Raw genomic sequence first — 13534 nt, 5'->3', positions numbered from 1 at the left:
GGGTAACCCGCCAGCTAGTGAGCAGCCCTGTCTAGGCAGGGAAGAAGTGACCGATGCCTGTCGTCATGTTTTCCTTTTCCAGCTCGTCACTCACCATCTCTTTAATAATAAACCAAAGTCAGACTCCCTGGCCTATAAGAGGTGGTAGACTCCACTCTCGTCCCTTTTTTGGAAAGCCCTGTGCCATGGCTCTGGGCTCTTTGAAGGACCTGCCAGCGGCTCTCCGGGCCAATGTGCCAGTTTGCCAATCGCCCTGGGCCTTGTGGCTTGAATTTTCAACAGCAGCTAGGTGTTCTCTTCTCCCCCTCCCCCGAATTTTATTTTAAATTTAAACACCCCCCAAACAAGCATTTCTGCATACAAAGAGAACACAAAAAGGGTTGTATATGAAACCAGGAATCACCATTGGTTTTGGGGGTTTTTGGGTTTTTTTTTTTTTAGTATATAATAAATTTCACACCTTATTTCAAAACTGTCCTGCTTGTCTGTGCTTCCTTCTGTGTCCTGCTTGTCTGGGCTTCCTTCTGAACTGATTTGTTTTCTTCTAAACCTTTTTAAAATTTAAAAAATGTTTTAGTGGCCCTCTCTTTGTGGGCATCATTATAAATAATCCTCCTGCCCCATCTCATGCCTCTCCCTCCCATTAAAAACCAAGGCGAAAACAAACCAACCCCATAAGAGCAGGAGGGCATGGGCCAGCAGACTGCATCCCCCTGTGATCGGCCGTCCTGTCCCTTTCTGCACTGAGAGTCCCTCCAGACACACACTGCCTGGTTGTTAGATCACCCAGAATTCCAACATCTTTTAGAGTTGGGGCTTTTTATTATTTGTGTATAAGACGTTTCAGCCTGCTGATGTCACAGCTTCAACCCATCCTCCCTGAGATTCTCCAAAATTGTCTCTTTTGCCATTTCTTAAGGCAGAGATTTTCATTCCATTTGGATGCCAGAATCTGTTCAGTCATTCCCTATCAGATGGGCATCCTCGCCCCTGCCATTATTTCTAGTTAATGCTCTTTTTTGCCTTTCTGTGCCAGGTGATACTCTCTCTTCTCTCCCCTTCTTTAACTGGGGTATCCCCTCCTTGCTCCCTTTCCAGCCCAAAGCTCATTCCTTCAGTTTCCAGTTGTGTGTGACATGAGACCCAGCTGCTGCTCTCTGTGACCCTCAGGCCTGAGGGGACACAGACCCAGGCTGGGAGGAAGGTTCCCATGGGGTGGCCACAAGAAGCCAGTAGGCCCTGACCCAGGGCTTGTATGGGGCGTCTCACTACCCACCCTTCTCCCCTAAGGTCCGAGTGAAAATCCTCGCCAGGCTAGTGACTCAGTTCGAGGTGGGCCTGAAGGAGGAGGTTCTTGCCTTCATTCTGGAAGACATCCGGGGCCGCTTGGACCTGGCCTTCGCCTGGCTGTACCAGGAATACAACGCCTACCTGGCCGCTGGGCCCACAGGGAGCCTGGATAAGTATGACGCGTGCCTCATCCGCTTGCTCTCAGGCCTACAGGAGAAGCCTGACCAGAAAGACGGGTGCGTGAAGCTATCCCCAGACAGCCGCTCACGTGGCTGGCTTTTGTCCCTGCCCTGTTTGGGCAGAGCCCTGGAGGACGCACAAGGCTTAGGGAATGAGGAGGAAGAGGAGTCCCCCTTCTTCAGGGCCTCCGCTTTCTTTGCCCACAACCCTTTGGGGAGACGGGTGCTGGGCCACCTCTGTTTTGTGAGGACTCCCCTGGCGGCAGCACTAAGACTTACAAAACGCTCTGCCCACAGTGACCTTGTGAGGCGGTCTGTGCCTCCCCCATTTTATAAGCTAGGAAACTGAGGCTTAGAGGGACAAAGGACTCGGACTGGCCCCAGGTCACCCAGCCAGTTAGCAGCAGGCCCAGGTTCTATGTTTGGTGCCTCCTTCAAGCCAGTCTCTACCCCGGAATTGATGGTCTAGCAGGGGAGAGATGATGGTATCATAAAATGGAGCCCGAAGGCACCCACTTGGAAAGTGGGTAACTCAAGGTGGGGAGCATGGAGGCATCACAGAAGGCTTATGGACAAGGTGGGATTGAGCTGGGCAGAACAGAGAGGAGTCCACTCGGTGGGCAGAGAAGTGGATCCTGCCCTCCCGGGATTCTGGCTGGCCAGTGCTGGCTGGATGAGGACACAATCAACTCAAACATCAAGACAGATGTGATCGTCACGGGCTCTGGAGACCTAGCCCCTGGCTTCAGATCCCACAAATGACCCTTCCTGTGTGACCTTGGGCCTCAGTTTCCTCACCTGTAAGGGAGGTCACTGCAGGGGAGATGAGTGCTTGGAAGCAGGATTAGATGATAGGGGGAGAATGATGCCAGGGGCAGGGGAGCCCAGACCAGCCTCTGAGAACAAAGGGAGGGTGTGTCTGGTGCTGGGGGATCTTGGGAGACCTCAGATACCGGGCAGGAGAGTCTGGGTCGACGGGATAGCAGTGGCAGCTGCTGGCGAGGCCTCTGCCTGTTTGCAGAGCGGCCACGGGGGCCTCGGCGTCTGTGGCAGTGCTCTCTTTCTTCTTCCCCCAGAATCTTCACCAAGGTGGTGTTGGAGGCCCCGCTGATCACAGAGAGTGCCCTGGAAGTGGTTCGGAAGTACTGTGAGGATGAGGTGAGAGGAACAGGGACGTTCCCCGGCCTGCCCCGCTGGCAGTGCTCAGGAGCAGAACCCTGCCACCTGGGGAGCAGTACAGGGAAGGAGGAGGACGGGGCCCGTCCCTCCTTGGGAGGCTCCTGGTCTGGGAGAGGAGGCAGGGTCCCAGGTATTTAACAGGGCGGCTCCCCTTTTGTCTTTCCTCCCCTCCATCTGTGGAGTGAGGGCATGGCTATAGATGGAAGGGTGCGAGCTCCTGGGGCCCGGGGGGAGGAAAGGAAGCTGAGCCTGGTGGCCTTGTCCCCTAGAGCCGCACCTACCTGGGTATGTCGACCCTCCGTGACCTGATCTTCAAGCGCCCGGCGCGTCAGTTCCAATATCTTCATGTCCTTCTGGACCTCAGCTCCCATGAGAAGGACAAGGTAGCCCCCTCCCTCAGGTCATCTGGGAGAAGGTCCTGGCCCCTCCCGTCTTCTCCGCCCCAGTGTCAGAGCCCTGACAGCTCTTCTTTCCTCCCAAGCCTGTGGGGGGGAAGGACCTGTGTGAGTGCCGGGAGGCTGTTCAGCGTCTGTGGCCCATCCCTCTGTCTCTGCCCCAGCCCCAGCTCGCCTCTTTTCCTGGTTCTTCTCTGTCTGCACCTGGGCACGGCTGACTTGTGGGTCCCTCAAGAGGGGCAGGGCCAGGGCTGGGGGGCAGTCGGGTCACCCTTGTGCCCTCCCTCCAGGTGCGCTCACAGGCCCTGCTGTTCATCAAACGCATGTATGAAAAAGAACAACTTCGGGCTTACGTGGAGAAGTTTGCCCTCAACTACCTGCAGCTTCTTGTCCACCCCAACCCACCCTCAGTGCTGTTTGGGGCAGACAAGGACACAGGTGAGAGCCATGGAGAATCCGTTCGGGTCCTCCTGGGAGAGACCGAGGGGCTGATCCCTTTCCCTTGTCCCCCCTGCTCCTGCTTCCCCTCCAGACCACCCTTCCCTGAGCCTAGCTCACAGCCACTCCTCTGGCTGGTCATGCAGAAGCTCCTGTACTCAGCCACTTCCCCACCTCCCCTCCTCCCCCTGCCTGTCCTGACGCTGCCCCCTCTCCCTGGCAGAGGTGGCAGCCCCATGGACGGAGGAGACGGTGAAGCAGTGTCTCTACCTGTATCTGGCCCTGCTGCCCCAGAACCACAAGCTTATTCATGAGCTGGCAGCTGTCTACACTGAAGCTATTGCTGACATCAAGCGGACAGTGCTTCGGGTCATCGAACAGCCGGTGAGAAGGGGGCCTGGGCTCCACTCCCTCCCCATCCTGGGCCCCCACTCCTCCTACCTGCCCTCCCCCGCTTGTGCTCTGTGTAGCTGAAGAAGGTTTGCTTGGCATCTCCAGAGTCTCCAGCTCTAAATCCTGTGACCAGCCCCCTCTTGAGTTCTTTGCAGGCTCCCTCCCTGTGACAGCCTCCCAAGGACCTAAGCCTTCTCACTCCTCTGTTCTCTAGATCCGAGGGATGGGCATGAACTCCCCAGAGCTACTCCTGCTGGTGGAAAACTGCCCCAAGGGGGCTGAGACCCTGGTCACCAGATGCCTGCACAGTCTCACAGACAAAGGTATCCTCCCTTCCCCTGCCTCACTCAGCACAGCCCTCAGAAGACACCCCACAGTGTTTCCTTTGTGGAAGAGACCCTGTGCGGTCAGCACTTAGTAGGTGCCTCCTAAGGACAGAGCCCTGGGTTAGGCCCCGAGAGAGGTGCAGAGTAAAAAACTCCTCCCCATGTGACAAAAGCTAAATGCACATGTCAGGGGAGGAGTGAGAAGCAGAGGGAGCTGTCCTCCTTATACCCCAGAGAAGTACAGGAAGAACGGAGGCAGGTCGGGTCTGAATTAGGCTCCAAGGAGCTGGGGAGGTGAGGCTTCAGCAGACAAGGTGGAGGCACCATCCCTGCCTTCACTAGACTCTGTCTAAGAGGGGAACAGCCAGAGCCCAGATCACTTTCAGACCCTGAGTGCCTTAGAGAGGTCCAGACCAGGGCTGTGGGACGTCCAAGGACCAAGGTCATGCCCGACAGCCTGCCAGTCAGCAGAGACTTCCTGGAGTAGATCTCCAGGCTCCCCTCCCACCCCAGTTTGGAGTGAAGACTTTGAGAGCAGTGAGTCACTAAGGCCCTTCTTCCCTCCCCTCTTCTCCCCCTCTCTATCTGCCTGTGTCCACAGTGCCCCCCTCCCCAGAGTTGGTGAAAAGGGTGCGAGACCTGTACCACAAGCGACTGCCGGACGTTCGCTTCCTCATTCCAGTGCTTAATGGCCTAGAGAAGGTAGGGGGCTGGCTCCGTCCACACGGTCCCCAGCCAAGGAGGGGATGGACGAGTGGCGAGGGCCTAGTATGTGGATCCCCACTCTCTCGGGGATGGGGTGGGAGAGGACACTGCCCCAGCCTCCCCACCCCCAGTGCTTGCCTCACCTGACCCTTCCCCAGATGATGGGCAGGCTGTGGACCTGGGGTCACGGGTGGGGGAGGGGGAGGAGGGCTAGAGCAGCTGACAAAGAGGGTCAGGAGAGGGGGCGAGCCCAGGACTCAGCTGGTCCTGGCTTGGCAAGCAGAAGAGAAGATCTGCACGACCTATCAGAGACTGAAGGTCTAGAACACTGGAACAGGGTTCAGGGGTCTTTCTGGCTGCCCACTTGTAAATGCTGCCTCAGTCAGAGGTACCTCACTGGGGGGATGCGCCCTCTTCCCTGTATGCGAGGAAGGAGTGCTGCTGTTTGGTGACCTCCCCTGCCCCTTCCTCTCTGCAGAAGGAAGTGATTCAGGCCTTACCCAAGCTCATCAAACTGAACCCCATTGTGGTGAAGGAGGTCTTCAACCGCCTGCTGGGCACTCAGCACGGTAAGAGCCTGCCAGGCAGGGGCAGGGCCGAGGGGAGGTGGGTGCTGCCAGGGCCTGAGCTGGCAGAGCCCGAGCTCAGAACGGAAGGGATCGTGGAGGCGGCGTGTTGGAGCTTCTTAGCTACAGACAAGAGCGCAGCCAGAAGCCCTAACCCAGGGACCTGCAAGGCCAGTGAGGGCCTCACTTCTGTTGGAGCCTCTGTTTCTGCATCTGTAAAATTAAAACAATCTCTGCTGGCCTTCCAGGGCTGTGTAAGGATCAGATTGGCCCAGCGTGTGGGAATGTGGAGGGCTTCTGCTGCTGAGTCCCTGTGGCCTGGGCCTCAGGCCCCTCCTTTCTCTGGGCACGAGTTTCTACACATATAAAAGAGGGAACTGGCCAGGATCTCCTCTGAGGGGTCCTTTGTGCTCTCGGTCCTAGTGTCTTTGTCAGATTCATGAGGCTTATAACAGGCACACATGGTTCACCAAACAGATCCTCGCAGTGGGCATGCCCATTCTGCATATTTGGGCTGTCCCCTCTCTGCAGGAAGTCATCATCAGGCTTCTGGAGTCCTGGGTGTGAGGGTGGTGAGCAGAATTCCCCAGAGTCTTTCCAAATTGTTTTGCAGTGTCTTTGTTGTATAAAGGACCTTCCTGGTTCTGCTCCCTCCACTCTATCAGTTCATACAATGCTTCCAGCACAGGAGCATTCCGTGCCATTCACATCCCCTTCCCCACCACAAAAAGAGCTGCTATGACTACTGTGGATGGTAGATGTAGAGTGTGGAAATATGTGCTGTAATCAGGATTCTAAAAATCCACATTTTCATGCAGATTAGGCCCTTTGCTTTCTGGGAGGCACAGCTCAGTAACTTTGGGGGCCTTGTTGCTTCCAGTTTGCCTCCAGAATGGCTGGACCTATGTGCTTCTCCACCAGAAAGTTGTTCCCCTTGAAAACTGCCCATTCATATCCTTGGACCATTGAAGGAATGGTTCTTTTTGTTATAAATTGGAATGAGTTCCTTCCATATGTTAGAAATGAGTATTGTCAGAAACTTTCTGCAAAGACTTGTTCTGCTGGTTAATTTCCTTTCTAATCTTAGTTGCATTCAGTTTGTGCAAAGCCTGGTAAATTTTACATGATCAGAATTAGCCTTTTTCTCTTCTGGGATTCTCTGTCCTTTGTTTGGTCTCCCAGAATCCTAGGAACTAAAATCCCTTCCTCTCATCAAGCATTAGCATCCTTCTATGAAATGGGGCCAGAATGTTTGTGCAACTCCCCCCCACCAGCACTGGGGGACAACAGGACTCTTTGAGCCCTAAAGGAAATCTGCTCCTGTCATCATGGAATGAGCTTAAAAGCTATGAGGGCCTTGCTGTGCCCGAGGCGCCAGGCACGGAGGAGGTGAAGGCCTGGCCCACAGGCCGAGGTTCTCTGCCTATCACTATGGGGCCCTCACTGCCCCTCCTTCCTCCTCCTAGGTGAAGGGAACTCAGCGGTGTCTCCCCTGAACCCAGGGGAGCTGCTCATCGCCCTCCACAACATCGATTCTGTGAAGTGTGACATGAAGTCCATCATTAAGGGTCAGCACTTGTTCCTGTCCTCTCCTCCCTTCCTCCATTCCAGCTTTGGGGAGGGGGAAGACGGTGGGGAGCCTTGTGGGGGGCAAAGGCCATTGTGAGGGGAGCCTTGGGGAGGGGAGGGGGAAGGCTAAGGCCATGGTGGGGGATCCTGGGGGAGGGAGAGCTGGAGTCCTGCCTCCCTGAGCCTCACCCCAACCCAGGGCTCCTGAGGCGGTCAGGCCACTGGCAGTGACAGCCTTTCCCTCCCCACAGCTACAAACCTGTGCTTTGCCGAGCGCAATGTATACACATCGGAGGTGTTGGCTGTGGTCATGCAGCAGCTGATGGAGCAGAGCCCCCTCCCCATGCTGCTCATGCGCACTGTCATTCAGTCCCTCACCATGTATCCCAGGCTTGGTGGCTTCGTCATGAACATCCTGTCCCGGCTCATCATGAAGCAGGTGAAGGGCAGCCTGGAGGCAGGAGCCAGGGCCTGGCCTGCCTCAGGGTCTGAGAGGCCACAGTTCTGGGAAGAACTCTGGCTCGGGGTAGAGCTGGAGGGGCCTGACCCTCATTGTGCAGAGGGGGAGACGGGCCCAGCGGGCACATTGGACTTGCCAGGCCACACACTGGGTTATTGCCGAGCTGGGGTGTGAGTGCCACGGATTGTTCCTCAGGGACCTTTCTTGTTCTGGGGCTCCCTAAGGTCCACGGGCCTGCAGTGAAAGCGGGTCGGTCATGTGTTGGCTTTTGTCCTTAGGTCTGTGTGACCTTGGACAAGAGACCCCCGCCAAGCCCGTCCATCCCCTACTGTGTAATAGAGGGCCCCTCCAAAGTCCTTCCAGCTCCAGCTGAAAACTGAAGGAAATCCAGGGTTAGCAGTGGCTTATTGGGCATCCTTCCAGTAAAGACACTTTGGGGGCCTTAACTGGCCTGTAGGGCCCAAGTTTGAAGTTGGCTTGGCCCCTTTCCACTTGGGTTTTCCCTTGGCCAAGTCCCTTCCGCCTCTCTGGGTCCTGGTTTCCTCATTTCCAAACTCTGGGGCAGAGGGGAAGGTTCCTTCTCTGATTCTCATTTGCCATCTTTCCGTCCTGCCGGGCCACAGGTGTGGAAGTACCCTAAAGTGTGGGAAGGCTTTATCAAGTGCTGTCAGCGGACAAAGCCCCAGAGTTTCCAGGTGATCCTACAGCTGCCCCCCCAGCAGCTGAGTGCTGTCTTCGACAAGTGCCCGGAGCTCCGAGAACCCCTCCTGGCCCACGTCCGTTCTTTCACCCCACACCAGGTACCCACGTTGGGGAGATAGGCTCCGAAGGACATCCCTGTCCTTCCCTTCCCAGAGGTGCCTCAGAAGATGTGGGGCTGCAGGCATTGCTGGGCAGGCCTGGGAGGGTCTCAGAGGAGAGAAGCCTTGGGACGGGGTGATCAGGGAGGGCTGCCAGTGCCCAGCCAGACCTGAAGCATCAGCTTGGCAGCCTGCAAAGACCAGGATCCCAGAGTGCTCTGAGGCTCTCTTGCTCAAAGACCTGATGTTTGTCTGCTTTCTCGCACGCCACCCCACAGCAAGCCCACATCCCCAACTCCATCATGGCCATCCTAGAAGCCAGCAGCAAGCAAGATGTGGAAGCCAAGGAGCCAGTGCCAGCATCTCTGGAGGAGGTGAGTGCTCAGCCGGGGCCAGGGTGATGGGGGTGGCCTGCCCCAGCCCCACCTGCCTGGGCCTCCAAGGCTGCCCACCCAGCATTTCTGGAGCCTGAGGTCAAGGCCTCTACACCCCCCTCCCCAGCCAGGCCTGGCCACAGTTGCAGTCTCCTTGTCCCCTCCCAGAAGCCAGGCCACAGACTGGGCCCGTCCTAGGTTCCAGACTGAGCTCCAAGGAGGGAAAGGACTTTGGCCCAGCTCTTGGCTTTAGTCTTTGCCTCCAGGGCTGTGGGAATGTGGGCATGGGGGGCAGTGTCATCGATGCAGGGGGCTTCAGCTGTCACCCCCTCCCCAGGAGGACCTCGATGCTCTGGCCCAGGCCCCGCGCCCACCCCAGGACCTCATAGCCTTGCGTCTAGCCCAGGAGAAAGCCCTGAAGCGGCAATTGGAGGAGGAGCAGAAGATGAAGCCGCTGCTGCCCTCGGCCTCCTCGGCCCGGGCAGGGCCCCCACCGTCGGAGGAGGCCATGGATTTTCGGGAGGAGGGGACCGAGGGCGAGGCCCCCAACATCTTCATCAGTATGGAGGAGGATGGGGGGCTGACAGAGGCCACCCTGCTGGACTCAAGCCAGGAGGGGCCCCTACCTGAGAAGGTAGGGCGTTCCCCTTCCTCTTCCCCTCCACAGCCAAAGCAGAAGGCAAGTCAGTAATTCCTCCGCAGCCCTTTCCTGGGTACCACTGACAAGCTCAGGAAACCTCCAGGAAGCTTTCAGGGAAGGAGGTGTGGGAGCCCTGAAGGATGGAGGAGAGACGCTCAGAGGAGAGGATCCGAGGGGCTGAGGGGGGCCTGCAGGGAGGGGGAGCCCAGACCACCTGGTGCAGGGGACTCTGCTTAGCGGGTGGGGCTGGGGTTGGAGCTGAGGCTGGCTAGGCTGGGGGGGTGGGCACCGTTAGGCCTTCCCTCCCCCGACTTTCCTCTAACTTCTCCACCTCCCCCATCAGGAGGAGCCAGCAGGGGTCCCTTCCAAAGAGGACCGGAGCCCGCAGCCTCCAGGCCCTGCCGGGGAGGAGGCTGCCCCAGTGCCCAGCCCAGAGGAGGAAGGGGGGGGAGGAGGCTTCGGAGACCAAGATGGACAGCTGACGGACCAAGGGGGAGGGGGCGGGACACGGGGTGGGGAGAGTAGGGTTCATTCCTTTGCAATAAAGAGGCCTGTCTGGTCCCGGCTGTTGCTGCGTGTTGCTTTCCAAAGCGCTGGGGCTTCGCTGTCCAGCCTCCCCGCCCTCCCAGTGCCGCCGCCTTTAGGGGAGGGGCCGGCCGCAGTGGGCTGGAGATCCTGCGACGTCCGTGCCGCGAGAGAACGAAGGCAGGGTGCCCCAGTACCGGCACACGGCAGGGTCTTAATAAGTGCGGTTCGGACCGGCCTGGCCGCGGGAGTGGGGGGTTAGGAGGCGTGGCGCCGCTGGGGCCATCCTGCGCAGACCAGTGCGCCTCTCATCCCGTGGGCACTGCCTGCCTGCGGCTCCTCCCTCGGCTTTTAAACAATCGCCCGGTTGCCAGGGCTGCCCGCTCGGACGGCCCCGCTCCGTTGCCCGGCGGTCTGAGCCCGAGCTCCCGCGCCGGGGCACGGAGGAGGCCGTGCGCCTGCGTGGCCCCTCATCGCCAGACCGCGGTACCCGGGCCCGCGCCCACGGCTTGGTAACTGTTGCCCTTGGAAACAGGACGCGCTCAGCTCCGGGCATCTGTTCTCTCTCCACCTTTGGGAAGAGGTGACCAGGGCTCACCATGGAAGAAAACCAGCCACAGGAGGAGGAAAAGAGCCAGTCCCGCAAGCTGAGCGAGGACAAGCGGGACTCGGAGGACAAGCGGGACTCGGAGGACAAGCGGGGCTCGGAGGACAAGCGGGGCTCGCAGGACAAGCGGGGCTCGGAGGACAAGCGGGACTCGGAGGACGTGCAGGACAAGCCGGACTCGCAGGGCAAGCGGGAGGCGCAGGAGAGGCGACGGAGTACCCTGTCCCAGACCCCGTCAGTGAGGACGCCTGCTGATGTTTCAGCCCGCGGTTCCCGGGTCAGCCTGGGGGCGTCTTCATTGCCCCAAATGAGCCCGAGGGCGTCGTTGCCCCAGCTGAGTCCGATGGGGTCATTGTCCCAACTAACCCCGGGGACGCCAGGTGACGAGGAAGCAGAGGGTGAGCTGATGGAAAGCCTCCCCCAGACAGAGTCCCAGAACCTGCACCATCTGGTGGGTACGGTTCCGAGCCACGTCAGCATGCCTGAGACCTATGCTCCCATGGATGGATCTCAGTTTGGGCTCTTTCACCCACTAGACCTCCATGGCAGCAACGTGTTTCAGCCCGAGCCCGTGCTGTCTTCCAGCAGCTTCATGGACGAGGAAGAGGGGTCCCATGGCCCCTACGCAATGGACGACCCGCGGTTCAGCTCTTACATGGAGCCCGGCTTTGGGCCCTTGGACTATGGGCTGCCTGAACCTGAGCCCCGGGAACTGATGATTCAGAATGCCAAGGCCTACCTGCTGAAGACCAGTGTCAAGTGTGACCTTAGCCTGTGAGATGTGGGCAGCCCCAGGCCCCTCCAGGGAGGGCCCCTGGAGCCTTAAACTACCACCCTCCCCTTCCCATTGAACAAAATCAAGGAAGGGATGGGATTTGTCCAAGGTCACACAATCTCTGGGTCTGTTGTGGGTTTATGAGACAAGCTGGTCCTGGGGTCAAAGGACCCCTTTCTCACACATCTAGTTACATAATCATGGGAAATTTCCCTCTCCCATGAGCCTCAGTTTCTGCATCTGTAAAAGGACTGTTGTTAGGAACTATTGTCCCGAAAGCTTTAGAAACAGAAGGACATGATCGCCATGCCCAAGACTTGAGGCTGAAATGGTTTTGAGAGGCCATTTTGTTAGAATACAAGCCCCTCTTATTTTGCAGAGAGAGAAACTGAGGCCCATGACCTGCCCCTTCAGTCCACCCCCACCAAGCTCAGGCCCTGATGTCATCATCACTCATAAGTGTCCAAAGTACTAAACTCTGGGGGCAGCTAGGTGGCGCAGTGAGTAGACCTGCCCTGGAGTCAGGAGGACCCAAGTTCAAATCCGGCCTCAGACACTTAACACAAAAACTAGCCATGTGACCTTGGACAAGTCACTTAACCCCAATTGCCCTCCCCCCCTAAAAAAGGGCAAAACAAAGTACGAAACTCTGAAATTCCCCTTTCTGACCATAGGTCAGTTCCTGTCATTATTTGCCACCCTGTTCACCCCTTGTCATGAACCTCCTCTTCCCATCACTGCCTCTCCCTCAGCCCCTAAGGCTCCACACCAACTCTGGGTCTCCCTTTTCTCCCCTCCCAATATTGCTCCTCTGTCTGTCCTCTCCCTGTGAACCCTTCACCTTGTCCTGTGGCCACACCAACTCTGGGTCGCCCTCCCCATCTGCCTTTCCCACGCCTGTTCCCTCCCTATAGAAAGCTACTCCAAGCTAACTGGGTTCCCCTTCAATTCAATCAGACCTTCTCAGGTGCCCAGCAATCCTTTTGTTCTCTCCTAATTAACTTTCCATCCCACTCCCCACACTGGCTGTCCAACAGCACACCTCTCATTTTCTCCCTTCTCCCTTACCAGAAGACCTAGGTGAGAAACAGAGGCTGTCCATGATGAATTTCCTTTTCTCCCCTATTCCAAATTTTAAAATTCCTTGACATCACCCACCCAGCTCATTCTTTCCTCCTTGTCCGTTTCTGATGAAGAGGTGATCCTTCTTGCTAAGAATGACCTTTATACTTGATCCCATTCTTTCTCCCATATGCCCTGGCAGCCCACCCCCTCCCCCTCCAATCTTCAATTTGTCCCTATTTACTGGTTCCTTCCCTGCTCCCTACAAACATAGCCTGGTTTAAAAAACTAAACAAAACCCTTTCCCCAAATATAATCCTATATTCTCCTTTGCAAGCCCAATTCCCTGAAAATCTGCCTCCATTTTCCCTTCCCATTTCCTTTGTCATCCCTTTGCAGTCTGGTTTCCAATTTCACCACTCACATGGGACTTCTCTGTCCAAGGTTACCCGATCTCTTAATTGCTCCTTTGAATAAATACTGATCACCCTCTCTGCTCCCAGAGCTTTTTCTGCTCCCTGGGCTTTTACAGCTGCTGTCTCCTGGGTCTTCTCCTCCCTAGCCCATCTTCCTGTCCTGATTGTGAGGGTGCCTGAAGGACCTGTCCTGCACCCTTGCTGTACATCCCTTCGGGACCTCATCAGTTCCTATCTTCTCTATCCAGATGATTTCCAGGTGGATCTATCCTTCCCTAAACTCTCTGCTGAGCTAGCCTCTTCCTAACTGCCTCTTGAACATCTCAAACTGGCTATGGGCTAGGCATCTCCTACACAAAGACTTCCAATATGTAATCTCCTTCCCAGCATCGCACTCCTATTTTCCTCACTTTGTCAGGGACACCATCATCCTCCCAGTAACCACAATTCCTGACCTCGGTGTCACACTGGGTTCTGCACTCTTCCCTGGCTCCCCAAAGCCAGACAATTTTGAAATCTAAGCAAGTCTACTCCCTCGATGAGCCCCCCATCTCCCCTTCTTTCTACTCATGGCCACTCCTCCAGTTAGCCTCTCACCTAGACTCTTGTAACCTCCTGCTGAACTCTCAGCTCCTGGCCTTTCTCTTCCCCAATCGACGCTCCATGAAGCTTCCAAAAGACATCCCAAAGCCCAAGAGTGACCATGTCACTCGCAGCCTCAAGCAATCTCCATGGCTCCCTAGTGCTCCTGGGGTATATCTGGCATCTCAAACCCTTTATGATGTGGCCCTTGTCCACCTTCCCAGCCATGCATAATGTAATTTCTCTTTGTTCA

The 13534-nt window shown here is 56.8% G+C and overlaps 2 protein-coding genes across 2 annotated transcripts in view; both read left to right on the top strand.

Annotated features, from left to right (window-relative positions):
- SYMPK (symplekin scaffold protein) overlaps nucleotides 1-9811 on the top strand; it is a 26114-nt gene extending 16303 nt beyond the window's left edge. The window contains 15 exon segments of the mRNA XM_069089062.1: nucleotides 1291-1526; nucleotides 2546-2627; nucleotides 2918-3031; nucleotides 3334-3481; nucleotides 3705-3865; nucleotides 4089-4197; nucleotides 4802-4902; nucleotides 5384-5474; nucleotides 6938-7039; nucleotides 7292-7479; nucleotides 8124-8300; nucleotides 8579-8674; nucleotides 9012-9353; nucleotides 9658-9756; nucleotides 9758-9811. Coding sequence (XP_068945163.1) covers nucleotides 1291-1526; nucleotides 2546-2627; nucleotides 2918-3031; nucleotides 3334-3481; nucleotides 3705-3865; nucleotides 4089-4197; nucleotides 4802-4902; nucleotides 5384-5474; nucleotides 6938-7039; nucleotides 7292-7479; nucleotides 8124-8300; nucleotides 8579-8674; nucleotides 9012-9353; nucleotides 9658-9756; nucleotides 9758-9796 — 2085 coding nt within the window. The 3' untranslated portion in view covers nucleotides 9797-9811.
- A 627-nt stretch (nucleotides 9812-10438) lies between these two features.
- Nucleotides 10439-13534, top strand: part of RSPH6A (radial spoke head 6 homolog A) — a 50882-nt gene continuing 47786 nt past the window's right edge. The window contains exons 1-2 of the mRNA XM_069089059.1: nucleotides 10439-10554; nucleotides 10654-11220. Of these exons, the coding sequence (XP_068945160.1) occupies nucleotides 10439-10554; nucleotides 10654-11220 (683 nt within the window). The remainder of the gene's footprint in view (nucleotides 10555-10653; nucleotides 11221-13534) is intronic.

Source organism: Petaurus breviceps, unplaced genomic scaffold, assembly GCF_028583685.1.
Source record: "Petaurus breviceps papuanus isolate PSGF00001 unplaced genomic scaffold, PetGlider_PUasm1.0 185, whole genome shotgun sequence".
NCBI classification, from domain to species: domain Eukaryota; kingdom Metazoa; phylum Chordata; class Mammalia; order Diprotodontia; family Petauridae; genus Petaurus; species Petaurus breviceps.
Note: the sequence above shows the minus strand (reverse complement) of the source record. Positions and strands in the feature narration are given on the sequence as shown.